Below are 26,188 nucleotides of genomic sequence, written 5' to 3' on the forward strand. Positions count from 1 at the left end.
GCGCGGTGGCTCACGCCTGTAATCCCAACACTTTGGGAGGCCGAGGCGGGCGGATCACTTGAAGGTCAGGAGTTCGAGACCAGCCTGGCCAATATGGCAAAACACCATATCTACTAAAAATATTTTAAAAATTAGCCGGGCGTGGTGGCACATACCTGTAATTCCAGCTACTCGGGAGGCTGAGGTGGGAGAATTGCTTGAACCTGCGAGGTGGAGGTTGCAGTGAGCTGAGATCACACCACTGCACTCCAGCCTGGGCAACAAAGCAAGACTTCGTTATGGAGCGGCGCAGGGGGGTGGGGGGGTGAATCTCATATCTGTCTCTTTCTACTTTCTCACTGCCTATGTCTGCATTGCCACTTTCTTGCAGACCTTCCTTGCTCCATCTTCTCTCCTATAATCCCGACCACTTAAACACTATCTTTCCCTTGTCACTCTCTCATTCACCCACAAAAACCATCCATGACTCCTTTTTATATTTAACAGGGCTGAACTCCTTTCACTCTACCTAAAGAGAGAAACTTATTTTCCAACACTTATCAATACATGTAAAGTGTGCTCCAATCAGGTACAACTCCTCATTCTTTGTAAGTTCATTGTACAGTCATGCACTGCATAACGAAGTTTCAGTTAACGATGGACTGCATATATGATGGTGGTCTTATAATATTATAATGATGCTGAAAAATCCTTATCTAGTATTTACTATACTGTACTTTTAATCATTATTTTAGAATTGTACTCCTTCTACTTACTAAAAAAAAAAAAAAAGTTAACCGTAAAATGGCCTATGGTAAGTCCTTCAGGAGGTACCTAGAAGGCTTTGTTATCATGGGAGATGACAGCTCCCTGTGTATTATTGCACCTCAAAACCTTCCAGTGGGACAAGATGTGGAGGTGGAAGGCAATGACACTCATGATCCTAACCCTGCGTAGGCCTAGGCTAATGTGTGTATTTGTGTCTTAGTTTTTAGCAAAAAAGTTAAAAAAGTAATAATTTAAGAACAGTAAAAGCTTATAGAATAAGGATATAAAGAAAATATTTTTGTATAGCCATATAATGTGTTAAGCCAAATGTTATTACAAAAGAGTCAAAGTTAAAAAAAGTATAAGTTTATAAAATAAAAAGTTTCAGCAAGCTAAGATTAATTATTGAAGAAAGAAATTTTAAAAATTTAGTGTAGCCTCGGTGTACAGTGTTTATAAAGTGTCCTAGGCCTTCATACTCACTCACTGATTCACCCAGAGCCATTTCTTGCAAGCTCCATTCACGGTAAGTGCCCTATACAGGTGTACCATTTTTTTTTTAATCTTTTATACTATATTTTTACTGTACATTTTCTATGTTTAGATACACAAATACTTACCATTGTGTTACAATTGCCTATAGTATTCAGTATAGTAACATGCTGTAGAGGCTTACAGTCTAGGAACAATAGGCTATACCATATAGTCTAGCTATGTAGTAGGCTATACCATCTAGGTGTGTCTAAGTAAGTGTACTCTATGATGTTTGCACAACAATAAAATTGTCTAACAACACATTTCTCAGAACATATCCAGTCATCAAGTGATGCATAACTGTACTTATTTCCATTAATAATGTGCCCTTTGCTCCTTTTTGTCTACATCAATCCCAACTTTTGCCATCCTCCAACACCTGTTTTGAGTTTCGCTTCTTCCATTATGCCATTCTAATATGCTAGCCTTCATTCATTCATTCATTCATTCATTCATTCTATCAACACATTTTCACTGAGCATCTACTCCATGCCAGGCAACAGATTAGGTTCTAAGGATTCAGAAACAATGCAATGGACATGACTCTTGCCCTCATGGACATAATAGGCCCTCCCCTCTAACTCCAGTTGAGCTCTATCAACTTCAGGTATGTTAACCATTTTTTTTTTTTTTTTTTGGAGATGGAGTCTTGCTCTGTCGCCCAGGCTAGAGTGCAGTGGCACAATCTCAGCTCACTGCCAGCTCTGCCTCCCGGGTTCACGCCATTCTCCTGCCTCAGCCTCCTGAGTAGCTAGGACTACAGGCGCCTGCCACCACACCCTGCTAATTTTTTGTATTTTTAGTAGAGACGGGGTTTCACCATGTTAGCCAGGGTGGTCTCGATCCCCTGACCTCATGATCCACCCGCCTCAGCCTCCCAAAGTGCTGGGATTACAGGTGTAAGCCACTGCACCTGGCTAACCATTTTTTATGAATTAGACGGAAGCACTTTAAGGGCAGAGGCCACATTTATATTTCTTGTGAATGCCTGGCACAGTGGCAGGAGCACCGTGGTCTCATAATATATTCTTGATGATTGAACAAAGGACTTTCGTCTGTAGGGAACATTAAACAGCTTAATGTTAACACATCTACCTGATCCAAGCACCAGGGTCAACTAGAGAGCAAACCAGAGCTGTGAGGAGGATGGGAGGGAGGAAACCCATGAGACAGCACTGAGAACTGAGAGAGAACAATGACCCAGTAGTGCAGGGGACAATGAGGGCTCAGAGATGGTTGTCCTTGTGACAGAGGGAGTTGTATTAGTTGAATGAATGAATGAAGGCAGGAACTCTAGTAGGACTAAATCTATTGGTCAAGGTTGTTTTCCAAAGACTGTCTCTGCCCTAGAGCAAAGGGAGGGTGATTGTGATGTGGTTATATGTGAAAATACACTAACTGCCATTATCATGGAAAGGAACAATATTTTAGTAAAAGGACAATCCTCTCTGTTCATCATTCAAAGACAACAGTACTTAATACTGGGTCAAGTTCCAAATGGATAGTATTATACTATGGCATAATGGTGGATCTGTAGGAGAAGTAGCTGGCATAGATGGACAAAGTGAATGTAATTACAGAGCCTAGAACCCAGTAAATACAGAAGGGGATGAAGGTATAGAAGTGATCAGATACATTCAAGAGGGCATAGGTGAGAGGAGGAAGTACTTCCTTCCCATCACGGGGTTGCTTTTATTTTCCACAATCCAAGGCATTGACGAGATCAAAAAAGTTTGACATGGGTTAAACCAGAGACAGGCACAGCAAGTTTGCTATTTTATAGCACATGCATACACGGGTTTGTATGTATATTGTGAAATATTTATGAATATATATTCCACTGCTCATTCTTTATCCTGACATTGTACTGGTACATACCTAATGGCCTTCCTCATATAGTTCCTTGAAATATCCTAGTGAACTTAATAGTAAAATAAACCAAAATTATACATAAGAACCAAACTTGAGGTTGTCAACTCAACAGATGCAAAGAGCATTCAGTATCAGTCAAGAATGGCCTTTAAAACGAAAGAAAAGATTTCTGATATGGACACATTTGGATGCTTATGATCAGCCTAATTAAATAAAGATTTATTCATGCCCACCACAGTGGGTGACATCTCTAAGACTTAGTATAACTGAGTCATTGTGTTTGGACCCTCTGTTCTTCAGAGCACCCTCCAGCTTGCAGAAGGCCTGATTGTGTGTTTCCATTTTGGAATTGGCTTAAGAATGTGTAAGGATACAAGCAGTGATTACAGTGATCTTTTGTCAATGCACCTGCGACCTCTGAAAATAGATGAATTGTGAGACCATGGTTTGTCTTCCTAAAAACTCAGAGCGTTCAAAACATTCCAGTGAAAAAAAGGAATGGCAGGCATCATTTTCTTACTGAACAGATGGGAAAACTGAGTCATAGTGGCAGGGGGCGGTAGATGAATTACTCCCAATTCCACCAAGAAATGTGTCATAGCTATTATAGTGTCCAGCTCTACTCTCCCTTTCAATCCATATAGCTAAATCTTTTTTTTTTTGCAAGACAGAGTCTTGCTGGTCGCCCAGGCTGGAGTGAAGTGGCGCCATCTCAGCTCAATGCAACCTCCACCTCCCGGGTTCAAGCAATTCTCATGCCTCAGGCTCCCAAGTAGCCGGGATTACAGGCCTGCACCACCATGCCCGGCTAATTTTTGTATTTTTAGTAAAGACAGGATTTCACCATGTTGGTCAGGCTGGTCTCCAACTCCTGGCCTCAAGTGATCCACCCGTCTCAGCCTCCCAACGTGCTAGGATTACAGGCATGAGCCACTGTGCCCAGCCCATATAGCTAAATCTTGATTTGTTGTTTTGATCCTCTCAAGTCTAGATTAATGCTGTTTCCCCTCACAGACTCCCTTTTTCTCATTTAGTTGGGGTAATTATTATTTCCAAACTTATGTGGCAGTTCCCTTATAATGAGTCCTCTGTTCTGCAGCCCCTACCCCGTATGGCAACTCCCTCTGGCATCATCTAGAACACCCACCACAACAAACTTGTGTCTTCTCTCTGCTCAGTTCTTCCTATCATCAATTCATACTCAGATGCAAGTATCGTGCTCACACTCCATACCTCGTTCTTTGTTTCCACCGTAGTCATGCTCCTGTAAACACTGGCCACTCCTCCCATCAGCCAAGCTTTATCCTCTCCCTCACTGCTAACTCCTCTTTAATCATACTTCCACAGAGGACATGCACACTAATGAAATGGGGGAAGGAAGATTCCGATTCCCCCACATATCCCTTTAAGCAGCTTCTCTTTTTATGGGCTCTACTTCAGGCTGAAAACAAGCAAGGGAAAATGGCTGGGAAAGAAAATTAATTGCTAACAGACTATAAGAATGACTGATGAAAAACTGTATCTGTCAGTTGACATATGCTGTATTTGTTATACTGACTTCAAGTAGAAGCCTTTATAACAAATTGTGAATATATCTGTAGACTGTCTAGCCCTCTGTTAAGTACTGAATAATATAGCAATGCGCTGTTATTAGCCTTATACGCATGAGATCTATTCCTGGTAATTAAAAGTATAAGATCCTTATGTCATATACAGGTACTTTTCATGTCTATTTTAACATGACATTACTATTTCCTTATGAGCGGCAATGCCACATAGTGGGTAGGTATGCAGACCAGCCAAGTAGCCTGATTTCAAATCATAATTCTGTTACTCACTGGCTGAAAAGTACTTATCCTTCCTGTGCCTTAGTTTTCTTATCTGTAAAAAGGGGAAATAATAGCATCTACCTAATAGGGTTGTTCTGCAGGATTAAATGTGTTATATTTGTAAAGCTTTTGTTTGTTTTTGTTTTTTTTGTTTGTTTGTTTTGAGACAGAGTCTCGCTCTGTCACCCAGGCTGGAGTACAGTGGTGCCATCTCGGCTCACTGCAACTTTTGCCTCCTGGGTTCAAGCTATTCTCCTGCCTCAGCCTCCCAAGTAGCTGGGATTATGACCAGCTAATTTTTGTATTTTTAGTAGAGACAGGGTTTCATCATGTTGGTCAGGCTGATCTCGAACTCCTGACCTCAGATGATCCGTCCACCTCGGCTTCCCAAAGTGCTGGGATTACAGGCATGAGCCACTGCGCCCAGCCTATAAAGCTTTTTGAGCAGTGCTTGCACATTAATACCTTGCAAGAGCTGGTCATTAACGTACTACTATTAACACATTCTCTCATTTTACTCTCCCACAACCTGTTAAAGTAGGGAGGCAGACATGGCTCCATTTTTTGCTAATAAGAATTACATCTGACGTGCTCCATCAGTGAGGAGGTGGTACTAAAACTCTGATTCATACCAGGGTTCCAGTTCTGCTGATATGTGCAATGTGACCTATAACAATAAGCCTACTTCTTCCTTTGGGCTTCTGATTCACAATGGAAACCCTTTTAGTTGGGGTCATTCAGAGATCACACAACAGCAAAGTGCTATTATGATAAGAACCTTCCTGTTCAAAACTGTTTGACTTCCAGAAGACAGGAACAGACCTTCAATTTAATTTCACTCCTATATGCCAGCTGAATAACAGAGGGATTTTCTTTCATCCTGGCAGAAAATGTGTGTGCTTACTTTTTCATTAATAACCCTTGGGCAAGGAAAACATCAAGCCACAAAGAAGGCTTTCTCCCCTCTACCACATTTTGTTATTGATGAATCAGATATGAATATATGGAAATAACCAGAGAATCTTCAAACACTATGAATTTATACAGGACACTTTCCTGCTGTGAAAACTTTAATTTCCCAGATATTATTAAATTCAAACCTACAATGTTTTTATCAAGAAGGCTACAAGGACAACAATGCATAGAAAGGCAATGGACTGTCTCAAGGTCATGCACAGGAAGACAGTGAGGAAACACAGAGGCAGAGAACCATCTCTTGGTGCAAAACATTGTCCTTCAGACTGCCCAATGCATTTCTATTTCTGGCATGGATAAGTGTGACCTGGATATCTGTAAGGTCAAGTCAGAGTTGAAACAGACCATTTGCATTAATTATTTAATTCCTGCAAAGGACATATGCTTTGGCATTGCTCAATCAGCACCAAGTAGAGCTGTGTCTTCATTCCCTGTAGGAAGGAAATACTCAGTGACACGAAGTATGGCCATAGCAACTACCTGCAGCACTGTTCTCCCCTCTCAGAGGAGTCTACTCCCCAGGGTCAGAATGCACCTCCTCACAGTGAGAATGGGCTACCAGAGAAAAGCCTGAAATTCACATGACTTATCTTTGAAGTGCTTTAAGTGCTTTTTTTCCATTGCTGAAGGAAAGGAATATAGAAGTACACGTGCACTTAACCAAAGTCAATACCATACAAAAACCATTAGACAGTTTCTAAAAATCATTTATCAGTGAAAATGGGATAGGGGCTGGGTGCAGTGGCTCACTCCTGTAATCCTGGCACTTTGGGAGGCCAAGATGGGTAGATCACTTGACAGCAGGAGTTCGAGACCAGGCTGGCGTGAACCCGGGAGGCAGAACTTGCAGTAAGCCGAGATTGTGCCACTGCACTCCAGCCTGGGAGACAGAGCGAGACTCCATCTCAAAAAAAAAAAAAAAAAAAAAAATTAGCCGGGCGTGGTGGCATGCACTTGTAGTCCTAGCTACTCAGGTGGCTGAGGCATGAGAATCGCTAGAACCTGGGAGGTGGAGGTTGCAGTGAGCAGAGATTGCGTGACTGCACTCCAGACTGGGTGACAGAGCGAAACTGAAATTAGTCTCTATACCACTTACAATGGTTATTATTTTCTTCACCTCTTATTCTCTTGTTCTCACTGAGCACAGGCAGGTTTTTCTAATCAAGCATGGCAAACAGGCATAGGCTGTCTGAACTAATCTCCACTCAACCACTTTATTGCAATGGGACCTTTCACAGGTTTTTGAACCTCTCTGAACCTTAGTTTCCTCTTTTTTGTAAAGACTAGATAACACCTATTCATTCTACCTGATAAATTGGCAAGGAAATAAGGTAACAGATAAAATGTTAAGCTCAAACTGGAACTGGACACTTAATTGCTGAGGAAAAGTGTCAACAAGAATCTCTGGTAATGGCAATGGTGTTGAGGTTATAAAAGCTGAGGTCCGACCTTCTCCATAAACTGAGCCTTCCCTGGTACCTTGTGGTCTGAGTGTCTAGTGCATGGAGGGAAACACAGTGCAGAGTTCCAACAGACTGTTTTGACACAGTAATATATGGATGCTAAATTATGTACTACAGATGAGAGTGTGTGTGTGTGTGTGTGTAAGATGAATGTATATGTAGGTATATATGCATGTGGGTATGTATACATGTAGATGTTTGCATGTGTCTTGGGGTGCTTATGTGTGGTCTATGTGTTTGTGTGTGTGTGTGTGTGTATATATATATATATATGCATACATTTGATTAGGTAGAGGCCTGGACAGAAGGCTACTTTCTGGCAACAAGTATCTGGGTCTAAAGAATAGCAACAAAAATGAGAAAGAAGAGAAAACCAAAGAATATTAACTTTTGTTTAAGTCTACCACTCAGTTCCCAGTACTGAGAAAACAGCCTGAATAACTGAGACACTATGACTGGTCTCTATCTGAAAATGTGTTATCTCTTTTGAGAATCACATTGAATTCTCATTATTTTTTTTCCCTGAGCTGTTAATCTAATAAGTGACCTTTCTCCTATTTGTCCCTAAGATACCATGCCAGAAGTTTTTGATGTTTTGCAAATTCACACTATCTCTTGTGAATTCTTGTGAATAAAGGCCCAAGTGCTAGTTCTGCAAATGTCAGTGGAATCAGAGAAAACTTGTACCAGAAACTTTTGACTAGAACTGGTTCACAATTTGACTCAGTCTTGCATAGTACATGCTGATTACTCAGTATGTGCCTGAGGCAGACTAGGATTTGCAGATAGCCTAGGTTTGTCTATGTTTCATTTAGTCTCTAATTGTAAGGGGCTACCTCGGAAGTAAAGGACAGGCTGGTAATGATCCCAGATGCACTATGCCACCTTCTTCAGCACAAGGTCTTTTCTACTCACTGTTAATTTACATCAAATCTAAACTTGCTACTCAGGAGGCTGAGGCAAGAGGATCGCTAGAGCCCAGGAGTCCAAGGCCAGCCTGGGCAGCATATTAAGACCTTCTCTTAAAAAAAGTTTAAAAATCTGAACTGACTATATTTTCAAAGGGCTTCCACCCAGTCTCCTTATTGAGTAATAAAACTTATTTGTTGGTGCAATATTTACAATGGCAACAACATCCTTGGACTGAGAGTAAATGGATTTCTACCTATGCAAAATCAGCTTGGCCCATCTGTCTGTATACTACAATGACCTCAAATGACCTCCTGAGAAGACTTCTGGCCCACCTGTGCATACGTCCATCTGGTGGCTCTGTGCTCACAAGAAGTATTGATCCAACCCCAGCTGGGTCTGTGTCTAGTTAGCAACAACAAGCAGCAATACTCCAGGTAGTTGCTGGAAAATAGAACCTCAAACTCATTGCTGCTGAATACCTTTCAAAAGCTCAGCTAAGAAAAACAGTGATGGGGGATTTCCAGAATGGTATGTGGTCATCGTTCCTTTGGATATTCTAAATTTCTCCCCAGTCTAACCAGACCATCTGTAGAACAACTGTCTACAACAGATGTAGACTGGCCCCCGTAGAAATGTTTTCTCTGATTAGGTGATGTAATTGGCCTCCATTGAGGGATATGACAAAAAACTGCCCTCTAAAACCCATCACTATGTTTATGATAAAGTCATGTTTTATACCGTCTTCTCTAAAGGGTCCATGAAAAGAGCTTCTCTCTGGTCTTGGTATCAAGAATAGTTCTGCTTTTCTTGGGTAACTGGTCTCTTTTTACCTATGTGTGTTGTAACTGGTAATATTTCACATTTTGCATGGTCTGACAACGAGCTCACAATCAAATCTTAGCCTGCTTCTTCTACTGAAATAAAACTTGCTGGCATGCATTTTGAGGACTAACCTCACCTCTGGCTATATCCACACCTTGTTTTGCCTTTGTCTCTTTTCTTAGTTTGCTAATTTTTAATTTATACTATTTTCCTGTGTCACATACATTTTGTTAAGACTACTTTTAAACTCGCTTGAAACAAGTTGAAATATAAATACATTAGAAAAATGAGAAGTAACAGTGAAGCACTGTTAGTGGACCAAACATAATACATGAAACTTCTCAGAATTCCAACTGTAGGTTTCTCATTTAACATACTACTCAATGGTCAGAAATAACATTTAGATCTATAACCAACAAGCTTAATGTTAAAGCCTACAGAATAAAAACATACAGATACAATAAGTAATGAGGGAAATTCAGAGATCAAGTTATAAAAGTTAGTATATTTTAAAAGTTGTCAGCCTCTCAACTCTTCAACCTTTTCTGGGAGTCAGCTACAAAAAATATTAATGTTTCCTACAACTTCTACTTGATAACAACATTTCACCGCTCTTCAAAAGCACAACACTCCGAATCACCTACCGTGTTTGTGAATAAATGCAAGTCCTTGTAATATCTGATACATGATATTCCTTATAGCAGACTCAGGAAACAACTTATTTCTGTATGAGGCAGAGGAAAACAAAGTTATAAATCAAAAGCCAGATCCTTTGATAATAAATACTAAAGAATACCATTTGTCTATACAGGGGAGCTACCTTATAAACACCAAATATATTCACATGTTACAAAAACAAAAAGATTAAACATTTGATAGTAAGCCAAAAAAAAGGTTTTTCCTCCAACATAGCATATAAATATCAAAAAATCTCCTCTCTCCATGATACAAACTAAAACTTTAAAAAATTTTGGTGGGGAAAATTTGAGGTCTTCCAGATGAAGCCCTTATGCAATGCAATGGCTAACATTTTCCTCCTGGCTGGGCAAAACACACAGCACACTGCTGTCATTGTCAATAAAGATGATATTTGTTCACTCAGATCATTCAGAGGAGTACTGTGAATGGCATTCATTTTGCCACAAAAAATGTGCCCAAGAGGCTCCACACGGTTCACCTTTAAAGTTCAAAATTACCGTCGCAGATAAATTTCTTATTAGCCTCCTCTTGCCAGCATGCAATTACCTGAGTACTGCAGCAAGAGAGGAACTGAAATAAACCTAGAACTTTTCAACAGAGGTCTCAAAATCCAGGAAGCTGTGTCCACCCTTGACTTCTAGTTGCTCTGCCCATATGTCCTAGTGGGAATGGAAAACTGCAATGTCTATTAAGTCTGAGCTTCTTTGGATGACTAACTCTTCTTTTTTTTTGAGATGGAGTTTCACACTTGTTGACCAGGCTGGAATGCAATGGTGCGATCTCCGTTCACCCCAACTTCCGCCTCCCATGTTTAAGTGATTCTCCTGCCTCAGTATCCCTAGTAACTGGGATTACAGGCATGCCCCACCATGCCCGGCTCATTTTGTATTTTTAGTAGAGACAGGGTTTCCCCATGTTGGTCAGGCTGGTCATGAACTCCTGACCTCAGGTGATCGCCCGCCTCGGCCTCCCAAAGTGCTGGGATTACAGGCGTCAGCCACTGTGCCCAGCCTGGATGAATAACTCTAAAATAAGAAAATGACTGCATTGAGAACAGCTTCCCTGAAGCTATCAGAGGGCCTCTAAAGTAGAAATATGGGTGGGCCCCACACCTAACTGGCAGCTTTCAACATTAAAGCCCAGTAACGTGAATGTTAAAGGATGGGAGAAAAAATCAGAATAATGCAATAAGAAAAGAAGAGAAAGAGAAAGAAAACACAAAAGCAAAAAGAAAACACATCTGCTTTGCCTATTTATTGCTATAATAAGATAATGACGACCAAACTGTACCTCTCTTTAATGAGCTGGTAAAGATTTTCCTTCATGTACTCGAAGATAAAATAAAGATGATCATTTTCCCTGATAACTTCTTTTAATTTGACTACATTGGCATGGTTGAGCTTCTTTAAAGACTAAAAGGCAAGGAAGAAACACAAAACAAAACAAATATTAGAGAAAATCTGTTGTTGAAAAAGAAAAGTAATTCTATGTATACTTGGAAAGAAGCAACTAATTTTAGAACCACAGAAATGTCCTAAATTATATTTTATTGACAATTTAATAAACAGTACATCTCTGAAATTGATAGTAACTTTACACAAAAAAACTACTTCAATGAACTGAGTAGAAGGTACGTATTCGACCAGTAACTGGTATTTCTGGCTGCCCCCAGCACCAGGGCTATTTTGGGCCCACCTCCTCCAGATGATGGAATTCAGGCTGTGGAAGAAGCCAGAGGGGAATCAATAAAAGAAGCTTAGATTTTTCTAGCACTGGAGAATTTGCAGCTGCATTGGGCTGAGATCACCAGCTAACAGTTTGCAGACACTCTGAATAGGAAATTGTTCAAAACGACGAAGGGTTGATGGCCTGCTTCTCTTGACTTTTGTCTGACTCATGTATGTCCATGAGGCATAGAGCACTCCTTACAATGTGAGTTTGAGTTACAGAGGACCAGAAGGAGATGGAAGGACCCTGAAGTAAGACAAGAGAAATCCCTCTGCTTCCAAGAACAACAAAGGCAAAAAGTCAGGCAGTGGATGAGGAATGAGAGGGTGGCTCAGAAAATCATGTGTGGCCTTATATATGTGAAGATTACTCATCTTCACACATATGTACCTTTCCGCTTCCTGGGACATGTGCGTACATGTGAGTATAGCCATGTGCACACTGTTTGCTGTTTGCATTGCTAGTTCTGTTGATAGTGAACAAATCAATTTTGTATTAGTGAGTAGCATCCCTGTTCTTGTACAGCAGACATACCTAAAACTGTTGGTTTGGATAATCAGAATCTGATCTACTGTCTCCTTCATGAGAGCCTCCAAGTGTCACTTTGGCCAGTGAGATGAGTCCTTTAATTAAAATAGCCCTTTCCTCATACATAGAGAAGGGAGTCCAATATCAAGTTATCTTTGAATTTCACTAAAAAGAACATCCTTTTTATAAAACTAAGAAAACATGTGAAGAGGAAAGTGTTAAAACAAATATCCTCATCTAGAAGAAAACTCAGTGATAAAGTACCCAGGGTTCAAAGCTTGGGAATGTATAATATGATCAGTTACTTCAAGCAGCTGGCAAGAGAGAGGAAATATGGTCAGTAAAAGAGAACAAAATAAGACTCTCTGGAGCTTCCTCCCCAGAAGAATAGTTCCTGCCAACATACTTCTCTGGCAGGGAATCCTCAGCTGTTTTGGCCAATTGTTTTGCTAGATCCTTCTAGTATGGACCAAAGTGGCTGATTACCTCTTTTAGTCAGGTTGGATTCCTGGTTCTCCATGAGTAACAAATATAAACATTGCTTAACTTGTAAGTATTCACTAAACTCTCAGTGATCGCAGCTATCTTTTATGCCTGTTTGCTTAAAATGCATCACAAGCAACGGCTGAGGTAGCTAGTGGATGAGCAGCCTTGGGGAAAATGCATTCAGCAGAAAATGAAGTGGTTTTAAAGCTTTTCTGGGAGAGAATTCTAGGCAAGGAGTGGGGTGCCTCCAGCTCTTAGCCTGAAGTGTGTTTGGAGCCATGAATTACTGGCCCAACTCTACGGCAGCTCACAGCTCTTGTTTCTAGGTGAGGCTCATGAACAAGAAAGTCCATAGTAGTTTAATATAAAAAGAATTAATTTTGTGTGGGGGACGTCTAGTGACTGGCTTTATGAAGATGTATTTCGAGAAAGAGGCATCTTATTTTGGCTCAGGAAAGGATTCCAAAGCAGAGATAGAGGCAGGTCAGTTGTGTCAGAGTGGAGAAGCAGAAGTAGCAAATTAAGCCCGATCAACAGTCCAAATGTGGACTGTTTATCCTCATGGATGACGCTTTCAGTTGGATATTACCAATGTTGTCCACATCAGGGACAGATCAACACTTTCTAACCATTACAACAACAATGTACTGGGCCCCCAGGCTATCCTGGGGCTTAAGATGCAGTGCTTGCTCTTAAGAGGCAAACAACCTAATTGGAAAGTCAGGACATGGATACAAAATACATCTAATAAAATAAAGAAGATCATGTTAAGTGTCAAAGGAATGACAGAAACAAGGACCATCAGAGATGTGTCAAGGAGTAATCAGCAAACCCTGAGTGGTCAGTGGGAGCATCACCGAGATGTGATTTGAAGGAAGAGCGACACCTGGATGAGCTTGCTGGGAGGGAGCAGGCATGTCAGGAGGGAAGCCCACTGCAGGTAAGGCATGCAAACTGAGTGGAGGACTCTGTATCTGGGGGACAAAGGATGAGAATCAACCTAGTTTGGTTCTGAGGGAGACTCATCTGTAAGACTTTGGCTGGAGAAGTGGGCAGGGGGCAAACCATTTGGATGCCACGTATATACCTGCTGAGTTCTGGTGAATCTGCTGCCTTAAGTAGAGTTGCAGAGAGAGATGCCTGACTCGATGAGGTTGAAAAGTAAATGGGATGTGGGAAAGCTGCACTGAAGAAAGAAGTTTGGAAGGTAATGTAAGAAAAGGAAAGAGGTAGAAACTCAAGGGAGAAGGGCTTGGGACTTTTTTGGGTTAGAGAGAATGGTGGACACATTTATAGACTAAAAAGAATGAGCAGGTGGAAAAAAAAGAGTTTAATGATATGGGAAGGAGGGGGAAATTGTTGCAGCAAGAACCTACACACATAAAAAATTAAGATGGTTAAAAAAAACCAAAACAGCAAAGGAACACGGTAGGCAGAATACAGGCAGCCTATGGTTTCAAGATGGTGTCTAGAACAGCATAGTGCCATGTAAGACTATGCTTCTAAGAAAAATAGCACCAGGTGCCATTCCCCGCATGACATCATGGGAGCAGGGATTCCCCTCCCTGCCATGGCCGTCAGGTGCAGAATCTCCCTGAAGTCCACAGGGTCTTCATGGGCAGAGATGGAAATGTACAGGCAGGCAGCAACGAGTAGAAAGGAAATGAAGAAGGAACAGTGGCGAGTACCCAGGATTTCCCTTCAGTTCCCTTTGCTGCTGGAATGAAGCAGCTGGCAGGACATGAGAAATGATAGTGACAAGAGGCCTTCAGTGACCTTCCTTTCCCTTCCCCTTCTGCGTCAGCAGGCACAAAAGAAGGACCTCAGCAAGGAGGAAGGGATGAGGAATCTTGTAAGGTGCCTCCTTTCTACCTGCTTCTGCCTTCCCTCCCCTCTGTGTTCAGGGTCAGGCTGTGGCCCAGTGCTGGTAAGTCTGTGTGAGGCTCAACAAGCGCAGGGGTGTGGGGGTGAGGAGGATCCCATTTGGCAGCCAATGTGGCATCTGTGCAGGCAAGGAAAAAGAGCAGAAGTTGTCTGGTGGTCATCAGCTAGAGGAGCAGTTTCTTCAACTATCTTGCCGAGGCAGTCACTTGCTTCCTAAGACGCTACGTGCCCACAGTTTTTCTAAACTGTATATATGAGTAATCTCTTTTGCATTAGAACTAATACACAATTAGCTGTATGGAAAAATAAAGGTTTAACATCCAAGCCATGGATACCTCTCAGAACTTCATGTCACAGAGAAAATGTCCTTGGATTATCTTTGTTTTTTATCTCTGATGTTTGTTTTTTTATATCTGATGTTTTTGGATCATCTCGAACTTTTATTCTCTAGAACAGAGGTTGGCATATGGGTGCCCCATGGGTGAAATCCCATGTCCCATGGGTGAAATCCAGCCCACCACGTGTTTCTGTGTGGTCCACAAGCTAAGAATATTTTTGTTTTTGTTTTTTTAAAGACCGAGTCTTGCTCTGTCACCCAGGTTGGAGTGCAGTGGCATAATCTCGGCTCACTGCAACCTCCACTTCCCGGGTTCCAGCGATTCTCCTGCTTCAGCTTCCTGAGTAGCTGGGATTACAGGCACCCACCACAACACCTGGCTAATTTTGTATTTTTAGTAGAGAAGGGCTTTCACCATGTTGGCCAGGCTGGTCTCGAACTCCTGACCTCAAGTGATCCACCGGCCTCGCCTCCCAAAGTGCTGGGATTACAGGTGTGAGCCACCATACCCGGCCCAAAAAAGATAAAAAAGAATACTTTTATATATGAACAGTTGCAATCAGTTTGATGATAGGGAAAACTAACTTGTCCCCTCAAAAAGAATATCATTCTTCTCACTGGAAGATCTCTAATACAGAAAATTGTACTAAATTATTATTACATTTTATATTTTATAAATAAAAATTTTATGGAAATTTGTTTTTGCTCTTGTTACACATGTATCTATATAACATCTTCAATGTGACCTTTTAGTCCTAGAAGCATAAAAGACTGACTATCTGGCCCTTTACAGAAAACGTTTGCCGATCCCTGCTTTAGACTTGTAACCCCACTTCCATGTACAGGACTCCTTTGGAGAAAAAGAAAGGGTGTTTTTCAATATTCTATTAGGTGTTTCAAACAGGGCTGGGTGAGAGGACTAAAATTAGATGAAGCACCACTCCACTGCACAAGGAAGAGAATTATGCATGTAAAACTCAATGTGGTCAATCTACTCTGACAGAGAGAAAAATTGGAACAAAATCAATAGAAGAAGGGGCAGGGGGAAAGGAGGAGAATAATGAATCCAGTCAGAAGGCTGAATAAAAGTAAAGATTGGTGCTCCACAATGCTTGACATGGCACAAAAGAAGGACCTCAGCAAGAAGGAAGGGATGAGGAATCTTGTAAGGTGCCTCCTTTCTACCTGCTTCTGCCTTCCCTCCCCTCTGTGTTCAGGGTTAGGCTGTGGCCCAATGCTGGTAAGTCTGTGTGAGGCTCAGTAAGTGCAAGGGTGTGGGGGTCAATCAATTTCCTCACAGAAAGTGGAGTGCAAATTATTAGAGCAAGAAACTGAAGTAAGTACTGCTATTATGTCTAGGAAAAACACTCAAAAAGTAGATTTTCCTTTATGTTAATAATTAAGAAAATAATTAGGCAATAATAATTCACTAAATCAACACATTCAACTTCTTTATATTGAAATACATTGATATACGCGATCCATTAAAGATGAAAGCTTTCTAATAACAGTATATACAATTATACCATAATCTTCTGCTTCAGCTGTAATGTTATCATTGGCCTCCCTTTCCAGCATTAGTGAAAAAATTCAAATGAAATGACTATATCAACTATAAATCTAAGCATGTACAAAGCTATTTTAATCATCCGTAAATTATTCCTTGGTATATTAATATATACCTTAACCTCCCGAAGGTTCATGCATTCCTCCCAGGAGTAAAATTTTCTTTTCATTCTAGAAGAGAAGAAAGAAACAAACAGCACACTTATTCTCATTAATAGGTTAAACTTTGCTTTTAGAAAAATGCTTTCATTCTGAACCTAATTAACAGTACTTAAAGTGGGTTTAAATTTCTACCCAGTATTATACTATCCCAAACCAGCATTTATTTTCAAACGGCAGTGCAATAATCAATCCTAAGTCACAGATTTTGCCAGTAGCAGTGGTGTGGTGCAGTCCAAAGAGGCCTGGACTGCTGTCTTGCTCTACACTAACTAACCAACCTTGCTTTGGAAGGAAATTGCTCAGGCTTATTCTATTTAGACCAGAGCTGTCCAGTAGAACTTTCTATATTGGTGAAACTGTTCTGTGCTGTCCAGGATGGTAGCCACTAGACACATGTGGCTACCGAGCACTTTGGCATGTGGCTAGCGCAATGTGGGAACCCAATTTTAATTTTAATTAAATTTAAATTTAAATGCCACATATGGTTACTTGCTATCATACTAGACAGCAGAGTTCTAGACCCTCTAGTGCAGGAGTCAGCAAACTATGACCCATGGGCCAAAACTTCACCACCATCTGTTTCTGTACAGTCCATGAGCTAAGAATGGCATTTACCTTTTTAAATTGGGGGACAAGTCAAAAGAAGATTTCACGATGTAAAAATTTTGTGCAATTCAAATTCCAGTTTCTATAAGTGAAATTTTATTGGAACACAACCATACTCATTCATTTATATACTGCCTGTGGCTGATTTCAAACTACAACAGCAGAACTGAGTAGTTGCAAGAGACCATATGGCCTGTGTAGCTTAAAATATTTACAGCCTGGCCCTTCATAGAGAAAGTTTGCCAACCCCTGGTCTAGAGCCTCAACGGAGAAAAGAAAATTCCAGAGTTAATCAGAAATCCAAGTTTCAAGGTTATATTTTTCAGTGCATTTCAATCACATTGTCTCATTTGTCTTATAGCAGCCCTGTGAAACAGATAGGACAGCTGAGGAAACAGAAACAGAGAAGGTACACGACTTTCCTGAGGTCTCACTGCTGGCCAATAACAAACTTTCCATCTCTCCAGCTCACTCTGTCCTTGTCACACTGTCTCCCGGTAGAGTGATCAAATCCTTTATTCATGCCCCAAATATTATTTAGCCCCTGCTATGTGGTACAGTAGGTGCCTTGTCAGGCACTGGAGAGACAATGATGAGAAAGACATCCCTCATGAAACTGACATCACGGCACGAAGGCAGACAATAATTTTCTGTACCAAGTGCTGTGAAGAAAGGAAAAGGGCCTATAAAAGTGAACCTGATGGGAGCAGTGGCTCAGCCAAATGATGCAGCAATTTGTAGGTCACATTAAACATTCGGGGCTTCATCCTAAAACTGACAGGAAGACATTGGAAACTGTCTTGGTTTGGATTCCTCCAAAAGCAGGGCCTGGGCAAGAACTTGGGTGCAGGTAGTTTATTTGGGAGGTGATTCCAGGAAGCCAGGGCAAGGAGCAGGAGACTGAGAAAAGAGAGGTAGGGAACCCAATAATGGGTGTATGAGTAATCCACTAACAGGGTTGGCAATTGGCTCAGGCCTGCTGGGGACCTTTTAAGGAGCTGGACAGAATGCACCTTGGTTGAAAGTCTCCCACATGCACTTGGGATGGCGTGCTGGCATGGGCATAGAGCTGTGAGCTACAGCTGCACTGACATTAGGTGGGAGCAAGGGATGTGTTCATGGAACACAAAGAACATTTGGTGAAGCAGTTTTAGATGATTGAAGTTGTATGTTTAAAATAACCCCTTTGGTCTGATATGAATGGGGGAAAAAAAGCCAGGAGCCCTAGTGGCAGAGGACCTCACGGTGGAGGTGGCAAATGGTAGTGGGTTGAATGGAGGTTAGCAGTGGGAATATACAGAAGTAGGTGGATGACATAAATATTACATAGAATTGACAGTACTAGATGACTAAAGGTGAGGCATAATGGGGAGGGAAGGCAGGAGGACTCCCAGGTTTTGAGGGTATAGTACCAATTATTGAAATAGGAAACACTGAAGAAGAAACAAATTTGGGTTAAGAGAGAATATGCTAAATATGAGTGTAGTTTTGGGCACGTTGAACGTGAAATGTCTGCAGGGCATTCAAATATAGATGCTGACAAGGCAACTGGATAGAGATGGTTGTGGCAGTCTCTAATGTGGTTCCCAGAGACTCCCACCTCCTGCTACCCAGGGCCTTTTAGAACCCACTCTCCTTCAACGACTTGCTTCTAACCAACAGAATATAGCAATTTGACAAGGATGTCACTGCTGTGATTAATTTATAAAAGCAAGATATGACTTCCATCTCAGTACAAGTCTCTCATTGCCTTCTTGACTCCCAAGTCTTGATGAAGCAAATTGCCATGTTGTAAGCTGCTTTTTAGAGGTCCACATGGCAAGGAACTGAGGGCAGCCTCCCACCAACAGCCAGCAGGGAACTGACGCCCTCAGGCCAACAACCCATAGATCAACCCACAATCACAAAATGAGCTCAGAAGTGGATTCTTCCCCAGTCCAATCTTTGGATGAGACCCCAGCCTTGGCCAACACCTTGACTACAGCCTCATGAGAGATACTGAGGCAAAGAACTTAGCTAAGCTGTGTCCAGAATCCTGACCCAGAGAAACTGTGAGATAATAAATGTGTGTTGTTTTAAACAACTAAGTCTTGGAGTAAATTGTTACACAACAACAGATAACTAATACAATGTGTCTGGACTCAGGTTGTGAAGGGCAAGGGGGGGCAGAGGGAACAAGACAGCAGTCACCAGACCACCATACGCATGTGGATGGCCCAAATGAAGTCATCTAATTTCTTAGAGTTTCAGTTTCCTCTCATGTAAAATGATGTTTATTAACCTGCTTGTTACTACCTCACAATAAGAGAAAACATACTTTGATAACAAGTACTTTTACTATGTGCAAAGCAGTAAATCTGAAGTGGAATGTTTTCAAGACCTCTAACATGAGTGTTACAGAGTCAATAATCATCTAACCCACAGCAATCATTATCTAAGGTTCTTCTCCAGGCATCCTACCCACTCCCCTTTAGAACTGTTTCAAAGACGGGTAATGGTGAGGATAGAGTTAAAATTATCATGGGAGTGAAGGATCAAACTTACTTTTTAATAGCGATCAGCTCCCCAGACTCAATGCTTCTTCCCAGCAGGACGGAACCGTAGGTTCCATCCCCGAGCTGCCTGATTGTTGTGTATCTATTCATGGTGTGCCTGCTCAGGCCGGACACTCATCTCACGGCCGAAGTGGTTCAGTTCTGCAGTGGTAGCAGTCCTCCCCAGAGTGTAACCAGATTTTTCGATGGCAGCACCAGCACAAGGTATTCAATAGGACGTGACTATCTCCCAAATACATATTTTCAAAAATCAGTCTTCTGCCTGCAGAGAAAAATGACAGACAAGGATAAATGTTAATATACATTTTGAGTATACATATTTTTGTAAGTCTAAATCTGTGTTTTAATGGAACACAGTCATACCCACATACTTGCAAACCATTCATGACTACAACAGCAGAGCTGAATAGTTGTGTGACGCTGTATAGCCTGCAAAGCCCAAAGTACAGCAGGTTTTGGAATAATGTTGTTTTGTTATAATGTTGATGAGGGAAAAAAACTTGATTCTCAGCTGGGGCTGCTGTCCATGTGGAGTTTGCACATTCTCCCTGTGTCTGTGTGGGTTTTCTCCAGGTGCTCCAGTTTCCTTCCACAGCCCAAAGAGGTGCACACTAGGTGAACTGGCATGTCTATACTGTCCCAGGCTTGAGTGAGTGTAGAGGGGGTGTGTGAATGTGCCCTGCAATTGGTGCCTGTCTAGGGTTGGTTCCCACTCTGGGCCCTAAGCTGCTGGGATAGGCTCTGACCACCCACGACCGTAAACTGGAATAAGTAGGTAAATAATTACCTTACCTTTTTTTTTTTTAATCTTTCTTAAATGTATTTATAGCTCACATTTATTCCAACATTTAATATTCAAAGTGTTTTAGTCTTTATTTAGAAGTTTGGTCATGTTTTTATGACCAGAAATATGCTGTAGGAACTGAACTCTTGTTTATATCAATTAGCCTGTGGCAAAATTGGTTTTGTTATATGTTGTTTGGCATAAAGTCACAGTTTCCAAAGAACCTGTTGATAAGTTAAATGAGGACTTAGTGTATTGACTATGTTGCCCTTTACACAGTTCACTAACCCTTGGTCTAAATAACGCTCTTTTCTAATTTCTTATACAACTAGAGATATTATGCTTGGAAAGTAAATTTGTCACTGACTCAGAAATGAATCAGCTCCAATTCAATGCTTTTCTGCTGACTAACCATTCTGGGCAAACACTGAGAGATAACTGTGGTCGATGAAAATTGCCGAGCTATGAAAATTTCCACTAAATATACTGTGTTCTATATACTTGAGCTACAATTAACAATGTAAACATACAAAACCTAAGAAATGCTAAAGTTCTCCTGATAGAGAATTTAAGTGTGCTCCATGAACTACGTGTGGCTAAGCATCAATGGTATTATTATCACTACTAGACATTCAGAAGCTAAACAAAGAACTAGGAATTCAAGTCCTATGTGCAGGGTATGCTCCTTTTAAAGTCATTCAGTTTGTGTCTTAAAAATAATGTCATTGATTTTTTATTTATATAATTCAGTCTGCCTATAATAAAGAAATTGTAGTAATAATGTAAAGTGACTAGTACTCCTACAAAGTGTCCAGATCACAAAAGACAAGGACAGACTAAGGAACTGTCACAGATTGGAGACAATTAAGCAGACATGCCAACTAAATGCAATGTGGGATCCTTGACAGGACCCTGGAATAGAAAAGGACACTAGTGAAAAAGTTGGTAAAATCTAAGTAAGATCTGTTGTTAGTAGTATTGTGCCAATGCTAATTTCCTGGTTTTGATCATTGTTCTAAGGTTATGTAAGATATTAATATTAGGGAAAGTGGGGTGAAGGGTTTCTAGGAACTCTATACTATTTTTGCAAGTTTTCTGTAAGTCTAAAATTAGTTCAAGATTAAAAATTTAAAAATAGGCCAGGCGCAGTGGCTCATGACTGTAATCCCAGCACTTTGGGAGGCTGAGGCAAGTGGATCACCTAAGGTCAGGAATTTGAGACCAGCCTGGCCAATATGGTGAAACCCCGTCTCTACTAAGAACACAACAATTAGCTGGGTGTGGTGGCATGTGCCTATAGTCCCAACTACTCGGGAGGCTGGGGCAGGAGAATCGCTTGAACCCGGGAGGCACAGGCTGCAGTGAGCCGAGATCACGCCACTGCACGCCAGCATGGGTAACAGAGTGAGACTTGGTCTCAAAAAAAATAAAAAATTAAAAAATAAAATAGATAAATAAATCCAGACTATGTTCTCCTAAAAGCCGTGTGTGAGCTTGAAAAATCTTAAGACATATAAAACTCCTGCCTGATTTCACCACACTTTATCACAGAATCAAACAAGCTTTTAGAGATCAAGCCCCCGCTCTACCCACCCTCAGCTCATTCCTTTTCCTCTAGAACCACTGTAAGGCCTCTGGTTGGAGGGGCATTTTCCTTCTTGAAACTCTTCAGGATCAGACTCCCTACAACCTCCTTCAGTAGCTCTTTAGGGTGATGTATTCCATTGATGACTAATAAATATTTATAAAGCACCTTCTGTGTGACAGATCCTATCTTTAAGCTTTGAAGATATAGAGATCAATAAAATATGGTCCCTTCTTTTAAAGAGCTTAGAGTCTCCTGGCAGGGGATGGGGTGTGGATGGGAGGGGGTAAGCAGATATGTACCACTCATGAATACAAACGAAGATATTTCAAGTACGCTTAGGGCACAGGATGTGGAGGGGAATTAAGGAGAAAGCCCTCTTGGTTTCCAGCTGGGTTAATTCCATCTGGGCTTAGGGAGGGCAGGAAAAATCTTCATAAAAGATTGTCTTAAAAAAGAGAAAAGTAGGTGTTTCGTAGGGCAAATGGGGTTCTAGCACTCCAAGAAGCAGAAACTAAGAGACAGGGCTTGAAATTAGGGGGTGGGAAAGGGGGAGCTTGTGGAAAGAGTTGGCAGAGTTTTGTTTATGGAGGAACCCAGATGCCATTTTTTAAAATACAGGTTTTGACTGGATTCTGTACTGGGGAAGAAAATGCAATAAAGCAGGGGTCCCCAAACCCAGGGCTGTGAACCAGTCTGTGGCCTGTTAGGAGCTGGAGTCCTGTTAGGAGGAGAGCAGTGGGTGAGTGAGCTCCACCTCCTGTCAGATCAGCAGCGGCGGCATTAGATTCTCACAGAAGCACGAATCATACTGTGAACTGCCCATGGGAGGGATCTAGGTTGCATGCTCCTTAGGAGACTAATGCCTGATGATCTGAGGTGGAGCAGTTTCATCCTGAAACCATGGACAGTAGATTAGATAAAAATATTTATCTGTGTTAAAGTTATTGTAGTTGTAGTTACTGTCCTGTGATTCAGTAAGAACATAGTTTCATTCTTGGGAAATACACTCTGAAGGGTTTACAGGTAAAGGACCATGATGTATGCAATTTATTCTCAAGTGGGTAGAACAAAAATTTTGTGTGCATTGCGGGGAGAACAAATGGGGTAAAACGTTAACAACAAGTAAATCTGGGTAAAGGGTGTATGTTATGGACTGAATGATATCCCTTCTCCAAATTCACGTTAAAGCCCTAACCTCCAATGTGATTGTATTTGGAGACAGACCTATGGAAAGGTAATTAGGCTACAGAGGTCGTAAGGGTAGGGGTCTGATACAATAGGGCTAGTGTCTTGTACCTCTCCCCCACACCCCTTAGCACATGAGGACACAGGAAAAAGGCAGCCATCTAAAAGCCAGGAAGACAGCCCTCACCAGAAACCAAACCATTTGATCTTGGACTCTCCAGCCTCCAGAACTGTGAAAAAATAAATTTCTGTTAAGACACCCAGTCTATGTTATTATGTTATGTATGGTAGCCCAGGCAGATTAAGATAGGATCTATGGGTATTCTTTTGGTATTCTTGCAATTGATGTAAATTTAAAATTATTATAGATTAAAAATTTCAATTATCCCTAAAATGGTAGAAGGGAAATTTTTTAAAGATACAGGCATCTTAAATGTTTTATCTTAGATCAAAACATACAAATGCAGACTTATTTAATACAACTTGTTGAGAAGACAGAACACTATCATATACCATGGTTCCTCCACTTCATGATTACTGTATTATGGAATAAATTGGATTCAGGCTGTGCCTTAACCCAAAAAGTACATTTGGACCACAGCACAAGCAATTCTGGTTCTGCATTTGTTTTCCCCTTTTTCTTCTTAATATTTATCTTCAACTATTTTTTTCATATAGCATACACACAGTCCTCAATTTATGATGGTTTGACTTACGATATTTTGACTTTACGATGGCATCAAAGCTACATGCATTTAGTACAAATCGTATTTCGAGCGCCCATACTATTCTGTTTTTCACTTTCAGTGCAGTATTCATTATATACATGAGATATTCAACACTTTATTATAAAATGGGCTTTATGTTAGATAATTTGCCCAACTATAGGTCAATGTAAGTGTTCTGAACATGTTTAAGATAGGCTAGGCTTACAATGATGCTCAGTAGGTTAGGTGTATTAAATGCATTTTTGACAATGATTTTTTAACTTAAAATGGGTTTATAGGGATGTAACCCCACTCTAAGTTGAGACCCATCTGTGTATGAATCCTCCATCATTCATTATTTCACTTTCCAACAAATTAAGACTCCCAAACCATTGTTGTATGTCATCTTCCTAAAAAAAAAAAAAGTCACTGGAAGCTTGATTTGTCAAAAAAAATCAGCCAACTAATAAACAATGTCTTTTTTTTAATTTTTATTTTTTAAAGAAGGCTTTGCCCTATAGACAATGGGAAGTCAACTAAAGTTTTGTAACTAGGGACTAACATGATCAGATCTGCATTTTGTAATCCAGTTAGAATATTTTTCTTCATGTCCAACCAAAACTTGCATATTCTAATTTAAGCAAATTTCTTTTGCCTAGTTTTCTGTGGATATAAAGAAGCTATGTCATAAAAATGTCTATGCACATGAAATGAGTAATCAAGCGTGTGTCTCTCAGCCTTCTCCTGCCTTAATTACACGACCTTTTCTCAGAGGAAGCATTTTCCATTCCTTTAATTACCTTTGGCATTCATCTCTGAATCCTCACACATTTCTCCATCTCCTTGATGAACTATGGTGACCAAAACTTAATAGTAACCTATATTACAGTAGCATGTGGGCTTCCCTCATGCTTTTTGCAATGGTATTATACTACTGATTTATATCAGTTATTAATAATAAAGCCTTTTTTGGATAATTAATGTCCCTTCCTCATCCACTTAAATTGTACAATTGGAACCATGGTTCCTAGATTATCACTGAGAAAGCTATCTGTGAAAGAATTAAGAGCTTCATTGAAATCCAGATAGAGTGGGTCATTCATTCAATGCACAGTCACCCCAACAATTCCTCCTTGTTATAGTCTTATTATCAAGGAACAAAATCTAATTACTCTGGCAAGATATGACTCTCACCATACCATGGCAGTTACTTTCTAATTTCTAATGCTACTTCAGGTAATTACCTAACAACTATACAATGGATCAGACTAGTGTCTCTTCAAGCATTGATGGCACATGGTATAATTTTATTTAAACTTTAATAAGATGCTAAGCATTATGCAAGGCTCTTGGGCACATTGTGGATAAGGCTAGGGTCTCTCCTTTAAATCACTCACAACTGACAGATACACAAAAAATGTAGAAACTGCTATGAGAATGCAGTAGACAGCAACCAACTCTTGGGAGGAGAGAGATCTGACAATCCTTCAGAGAAGAGGTAGTATTGAGATATTAAAAAATGAAAAAGGTTTTCTTACACAGAAAAGGAGAGAAAGAAATTATAAGTAGAGGAAACTGTAAAAATGCTGGCGAATACAAAAGCTTGGTGTGTTCACAAGAGGGCAGGCACAGCCTAGTGTTTCTCACCCTGGTTGAACACAGAATCACCTAGAGAACCTTTAACATTTACTCATGCCTAGCCCCAGCCCCAAGAAGCAGGTCAGGATGGGGGCTGAGCTTTGAGAGTTCTGAAAGTTTTCCAGGTCTAATGTGCAACCAGGGCTGGGTACAAGGCTAGGGCGTAAAACCAATTCAATGGAGGGCGATAGGGCAAATTGCAGGAAATAGCTAGAAAGTTAGGGTAGGCCCAATTATGAACAAGTATGTGTGTCATGCAGGAGTTTTTTGTTTTTGCTTTTGTTTTGTTATTTTTTTGAGATAGGGTCTCACTCTGTCACCCAGGCTGGAGTGCAGTGGTGAAAATCACAGCTCACTGCAGCCTCAACCTCCTAGGCCCAAGTAATCCTCCCACTTCAGCCTCCCAAGTAGCTGGGAGTACTTAGTGTACACTACCAGGCATTTTTTTTTTTTTTTTTTTTTTTAGAGATGAGGTCTCTTTTTTTTTTTGCCCAGGTTGGTCTTGAACTTTTGGGCTCAAGCAATCCTCCCACTTTGGCTTCCCAAAGTGCTAGGATTACAGGCGTGAGTACACCTGGCCT

The 26,188-nt window shown here is 40.8% G+C and overlaps 2 protein-coding genes across 3 annotated transcripts in view; both read right to left on the reverse strand.

The window, feature by feature from the left end:
* CILK1 (ciliogenesis associated kinase 1) overlaps nt 1–19,828 on the reverse strand; it is a 39,538-nt gene extending 19,710 nt beyond the window's left edge. For both annotated transcript variants that reach the window (XM_054492342.2, XM_063666268.1), the window contains exons 1-4: nt 19,695–19,828; nt 16,499–16,553; nt 11,144–11,265; nt 9,799–9,878 (exon numbers count right to left, since the gene is read on the reverse strand). In XM_054492342.2, the coding sequence (XP_054348317.2) occupies nt 9,799–9,878; nt 11,144–11,265; nt 16,499–16,553; nt 19,695–19,795 (358 nt within the window). In that variant the 5' untranslated portion in view covers nt 19,796–19,828. The remainder of the gene's footprint in view (nt 1–9,798; nt 9,879–11,143; nt 11,266–16,498; nt 16,554–19,694) is intronic.
* LOC129038872 (uncharacterized) lies at nt 19,825–19,944 on the reverse strand. The gene has a single exon (XM_055019516.1). The coding sequence runs from the start codon at nt 19,942–19,944 to the stop codon at nt 19,825–19,827; it is 120 nt and encodes a 39-aa protein (XP_054875491.1).
* Nucleotides 19,945–26,188: the final 6,244 nt, after the last annotated feature.

Source organism: Pongo pygmaeus, chromosome 5, assembly GCF_028885625.2.
Source record: "Pongo pygmaeus isolate AG05252 chromosome 5, NHGRI_mPonPyg2-v2.0_pri, whole genome shotgun sequence".
Lineage (NCBI taxonomy): Eukaryota > Metazoa > Chordata > Mammalia > Primates > Hominidae > Pongo > Pongo pygmaeus.